General features: G+C 40.6%; 1 protein-coding gene across 1 annotated transcript in view; it reads left to right on the plus strand.

The window, feature by feature from the left end:
• The window catches only part of LOC106527712 (oxysterol-binding protein-related protein 2), a gene marked incomplete at its 5' end in the record, with an annotated part of 16,881 nt that extends 12,247 nt beyond the window's left edge, over positions 1-4,634 (plus strand). The window contains 3 exon segments of the mRNA XM_014022695.1: positions 716-839; positions 949-1,039; positions 2,820-4,634. Coding sequence (XP_013878149.1) covers positions 716-839; positions 949-1,039; positions 2,820-2,922 — 318 coding nt within the window.
• Positions 4,635-6,247: the final 1,613 nt, after the last annotated feature.

Raw genomic sequence — 6,247 nt, forward strand, 5'->3', positions numbered from 1 at the left:
GAAAATTAAGTTGAAGCTGAGTTTTTGAAATAAATAATTAGATTACTCTAAACATCTGTAAACTTGCAAAAAGAGGGAAATTTTTTTTGGCGTACCCCATATTMGTCTTTTGGCCGTACGTTTATTTTTAGTATGGTTTCCACGCAATCCTTTATAAATCTGACCCCAGAACAATTTTTGTCCCGAGCTCAGTTTGATGARCCGCTGACCCACATCGGTGCTGATATCTCCTGGCAGGACACCKAMTACAGGCACTCRATTTCAGCTAAAGAGCTTCTGTCCATCTGTCTCAGGTTAGTSGGAAACATTCAGGAAACCGTCCCATCATAAAATGTGCAACTACRTCACAGAGCAGAGAYTCTGATTGGTTGACGCGGCGTGTCGAGCAGCAAAAGTTCAGATTTTTCAACTCCCGCGTCGGCTGMTTTGGACGCACACACGTCAAACGCTCAAACCTACCGCTTCAAAACATGCCGCACTAAGTGTGCTAGACGTGCCGTGAGGCCCCTAGAGATGCTCGTCCACCATAGACTTGTATGTAAACCTGATGCTCACAACGTGCTCGGTCTGAACCCAGCATAAATGTGTGGTGCTGGACAAATCTTTTAGTTGAATCTTAAATGGACTGATTTATCAGCCTGACAATTCACTCTTTTGTTGGTCCTTGTTTTTCCTGAAAGTTTCTTGTATTTTGTCCTGTTTGTCCCTTTGGCAGATGTATAACTTCACCAGCTTTGCGGTGACACTAAACGAGCTGGAGCCCAGCATGGAGAGGCGCCTGGCGCCGACAGACTGCCGACTGAGGCCCGACATCAGAGCCATGGAGAACGGAGACATAGGTAACAACAGATGCACAAAAACTCAGACCGAGCTTTTTATTATCTGGAGCCACGTTAGTTCCTCTCTGACCTGTCTTATGGGTTTATCTGTTTGCTTTTGTTTGTTCAGATTTAGCGAGTGCAGAGAAAGAGAGGTTAGAGGAGAAACAGAGAGCTGCACGCAGAGAACGCTCCAGAGATGAAGAGAAGTGGACAACCAGGTCAGTGCTGATGAGCCAACATAACATGTTAACACAGGAATTCATACTTTGACCTTTATTTTATTAAATATAGAAATCTGTTACATTAAATGATTAATCTCATCCGCTTCATTTTATTGGTAGATGTGTTGTAGTCTTGTTACAAGATGTTTAGACATCAACGTCTTCGAACGACAGTACAGACAGGCACATTATCTTCCACTTCCCCCAGGAATCCATAACATGCACTGCAGCATATGTCCCATCAGGACAAGAGGGCTGTCCTTTCCCTAATCTCGCCATGGAGAAAATTTAATCAGTAGCACTGAGAGACCAGCTGACCAGATCCATAACTTCCAATTTGGAAGATATGGAAAACAGACTCCGAAAGCAGCAAAACAGGATAAAAAAGGGAAAATTGAGAGAGCAGAAAGGAAAAAAAAAAGTGTGCTGTCTACAGAAATGTAAGAATCTCGGCTTAAAGCTCATTGAAAGTATTTCTACGTCCATCAAACACAACTTAAAACAAAAGCATTCACTCGGCACGTAAACAAACTGCACAAAATGGCAACAGGTTTTCTGAAAGCAGAGATCTCACTGATTCCAAAAGTTTCATCACAATCACACCCGTATTCACTGAACCACAAGCAAATAAAACCAGAGTTATGTCTGGAGTTTGAAAAACAGAATCAGAAAATCCATCTTACCTTTGATGTGATGCCTCAGAATCATAAATCCACCTGGATAAAACCGTATGAACTGAGCAACTACATCTCCCACAGTGCTTTGGGGCATTTTTCCCAGCCAAAATAAACCTTTCTGACCATATTACAAGGATATGAGTGGATAAAGCTGACTGTTGTAAYGCAGGTGGAGGCACAAAATTCTAAAGATGCTACACACACACACACACACACACACACACACACACACACACACCTTTGTACCGGCTGCTGTGTTAGCTTTCTCCTAGCTGTGAGCTGKTTTTTCCTCTCCTGGTCTTGACAGTGAAGGGGATAAATGTACATTTCCCTTTTGTAACCTCCATCTTCTCATTTCTGACATTGGCTCTTGAATATCCTCACGTTAGAAATGCCGATTACAAATGCGAGCATGACATTTTATAGCTGAGTTTTCCCTGTAATGCTATGATCCACAGCTGTCATCTTTCCWCCTCAACAACTTGAGGAAAATGGAGAAAAACTAACGACTCTATCGTACCTGCTGGACACGACTGCACACAACAGAGCTCACGTTTTATACCAGTAGCTCACAGATGCTTTAACTTTTGTGACTTTTTCACGGACTACTTCAAGGAGCTAATGCTAAAAATAAAGGCAGTAACCAGGAAGTGGAAGGGATGTGGGTGGCCTGAATTTTACCAGAAATACGTCATTAATGACCGTGGCATATAGGCTATTGGTGGGCCAAACTCCGGCCCGCGGGCCACCAGTTGAATAGCCCTGCTCTAAACAAACAGTTACCTGTGCTATTAGCTGTTAGCAGATTAGCAGAATCGTCCCCACCACTGGATACATGATGTACTGCGTTGCAAGTAAACATTTGAATAAACTGATAAAATTAAGTTTTTTAAGACACACTTTAAAACTCAACACACACTTTCAGAGGCCCACTGTCAGCTCTGTGTGGCTTTAATGGATTGGTTGACCAGAGGAAGTCGACCATCTTTAGATCACCTGATGATCTCAGTAATTGTATTTACTGTAGTTCTGTAATTTGTGCTCTCACCTGGCTGTTATGTTGTAATTAAAAGCTGCTCTTGTTTATTTTGTCTCCTCAGGTGGTTTGAGCTGAGAACAAACCCTCACACGGGGGCTGAGGATTGGCTGTACACAGGCGGATACTTTGACAGGAATTACACCGACTGTCCTGACATTTATTGACCCAGGAGACCCCCTCGGTGGATCGGGCAGCATTCACTTTATTCCTCAGCATCTCCGATATGTGACGTTGTGATGGTCAGACCCTCACTGTTCTGTTAATCAGATTATCTGCAACTGACTGTGAACATGCTCTGCAGGAGAAGAGACGTAACATTAAGGAGATCTTTTTTTAGAGCTTACTGACCATAATGTTGGTGTTTTAACCTAAAACTATATTCTACTCACAGCTCAAGGGTGTCAAACCAGCCGTGATTCCTGGGAGCAAACTTCTGCAGGACACTAAAGGATAAAAATATAAATCCAGGTTTTAGTTCAAGTTCTCAGTCGTTATCTTATCTGTAGGTGAGCTCCACACTTCTGTCTAGTTTCATTCAGATATCAGGGGTTATTTCAACACATCTGCTACTTTTCTATAATTAGATGTCTATTTTATTCAACACTAAATATCTTTAACACGTCACAAGTGTTCCTGTGAATCGAGACTCACCGTAGAGCATAAGAAGCTGCTTTATAACTATGTTATACTGTTGGGTCATAACATACTTGTCCACTGTAATATAAAAATGTTCATAAGAATTGGTGCGTGCATGTTCACCAAGATTTTAGACTACACGAGATTAAAGCCATGAAAACCCCTCTTTCTGCACTAAGTGAATGAATTCTGTGGATAAAACAACCGATTTCAGCTGCCTCCTCAGCCCTGTCCTCTGACAGGTTTCTGCAAACAAACAGAGATACCCAAAAGGGATTCAGAAATACAAGAATCAAGACAATTTTAAAATTGTGAGGTCTGTGTTGACAAGATTTTCTCTTATATTTGGAGCTTCCCGTCTTCAAGCCTGTAAACATAAAGTAAAACAACAATATGAACATGGTTGGTTGAGCTGTCTTTTTATTAATGCCAAATGTGCAGTGTAATTTACTTGTAAATGTGCTTAAAACCTCATTCTTAAAATCTGAACAGAATACCTGAATATTCATTGATTCTCAGGCAGGATTTGCAGTCATCAAAAGACAAAGAGGTATTTTAAAAGACACAATCTGGAAATGTAAGTCTAAATGAGTGGATCATATATGTGTTCGTATTTTATCAGACAGCTTGAGAAGCACACCTTTCCAGAGAAACGTAGGTCAGACTGGCTGCTGACGGCGTCTCCTCACCTGTAGACACCTGATCCTAACGGGCTTGAAAAGCCTGAGTCATGTTTTCAGGCAGGGTCAGTGAGACAGGAGGCTGCAGGCATCATAAACCTATGCAAACTGATCCATCCTATCTGCTCTGCTGAAATGTGAATTTAGCCTTCAGCTGGTTTGTGCTTCAGACATTAATGATGAGCTCCATCAGTGATGTGAGCTGAAAATCCAACACTACATGCTGCAGCGGTTGTCTGTCGGTTCAGTTTTGTTTGTTTTTAAGCACTTCCTTGGTGTAAAGCTGCACATCTGAGCACTCACAGTCCTATGCACTTGCATGTGGAGTGAAATGTGGCCCAGCTGCTCATCCCTTTACTCTGAATTTAAAGCACTTTGTTAAACCCTGCAGCCTCTCAGAGCTGCAGGTCCAGTCGTTTCATCTCTGTGTCGACCATCCTTTTTTAAAAAATATTTACATTGTTGTGTTTGTTCTTCCCCCTCCTCTTTCAAATGTTCCCCAGACGCGATCATATGCATACGAACCATATTTAAAAAATAAATTATTGGCTACAATCTGATCTGCTGTGTCGTGTTATTGGATATTTTCTTATTACATGAGTTTGCAGCTTTGGTGTAATAAATAAAACAAAATAAACCAACCAATATTCCAGGTATGATGGTGTAATTTGATTAATTAGCAGCCACTGTTGGAAAGATTTGAGGCTTCAGTAGCTTGGCGGTTAGCATCACACTATCGTAGTCCTGAGGCTGTGGGTTTGAATCCAGATTCAATCAGGGTGATTCATTCAGTTTAAATAACAGAATACAACTGGTAAATCTTTTATGTTTGTTTGCTTGATCTGGTGGCCCCTGCAGAAAGGAGCAATTGAATGAAAAACAATTATTTTACAAATTTTTAACCTGTAAGTTTTTAATGCATAAGCTCCTTGGAGGAAAAAACTGACTGTTCAAAGGAACTTTTCCTTAAAGCTTTAATTATTCGAACAAAAAGAAGCCAAGTCATGAAAACTACTACACACAAGAAACAATTTTGGCATGTTGTTTAAACATAACTTACCAGTTATAAAGAGCAGTTGAGTTACATATCTACAATGGTATGAGAAGAATTATGTTTGGAGAAGCCAGAGTGAGCACCACTGATTGAAACTTGGTGTTGGTAGCATCATGTGGTGCTGCTTCAACATCACCTCAAATCAACTAGGGTTCTAAAACACCAGAACTGGTTTCTGATTGGATAAATCGGCTAACATTAAGCTTCTGTCTCTGACTTCATGCAACTCCAAACAGCCATGAAGAAAATGTGTGGACCAGRGTGTGACCCTCACAATAATTTCATCCATTCAATATAACCCCCCACTCTCTATTAAAAGACAACATTTGCTCTAACACAATAGAAATGAACTTGTTAAATCCACAGCTGCAACTCTCTTGTTGTCTTTAGGAAACTTTGATCTGATTTCAACATTTACAGTGTTTTGTATGTACGTGTAACCCAAACAGCTGAACATGACCTGCAGGGTTTTAGACAGTTCTTGTCACATTRTGTCTATTTGTTGAAAAGTGTGTTTTTTCCTAGGTGGCTGATGTCTCGCAGCAAGAAGGTCACTGGATCAAATCCCGGCCTGGTGACCTTTCTGGGTAGAGTTTGCATGTTCTCTCTGTGCATGCCTGGGTTCTCTCCGGGTACTCCAGCTTCCTCCCACAGACCAAAAACATGACTGTTAGGTTAACTGGTAACTTTAAATTGTCTCTAGGTATGATGGATGGATGGATGGATGGATGGATGGATGGATGGATGGATGGATGGATGGATGGATGGAAAATGTAGTGCACCAGATATCTACTCTTGTAAATTTGAGGGATTTAGCTATGTCATATAATACATTAGATTTCGAGGGAGCGGTGTACTTTGATACAAGGAATAAGACTGGAACAATCTGGAGAGTGATGTCAAAAATGCCAGATCAATGTTTATGTTTAAGAGAATGATAAAAGTCACTTTGTCAAAGAAATGTGAAACAATATAATGTGTATTCATGTGAATCGTTGTTCGCCAAGGATTTGAGGTTGATTTTTAGTTTTTCTTGTTTGTAGATTATTATTAATTATTTTATAATGTTAATTTATAATTTTATTTTTTGTAATTATAAATTTGGGAGGAAAAAGGCGC

This window comes from Austrofundulus limnaeus, unplaced genomic scaffold, assembly GCF_001266775.1.
Source record: "Austrofundulus limnaeus strain Quisiro unplaced genomic scaffold, Austrofundulus_limnaeus-1.0 Scaffold339, whole genome shotgun sequence".
Classification (NCBI taxonomy): domain Eukaryota; kingdom Metazoa; phylum Chordata; class Actinopteri; order Cyprinodontiformes; family Rivulidae; genus Austrofundulus; species Austrofundulus limnaeus.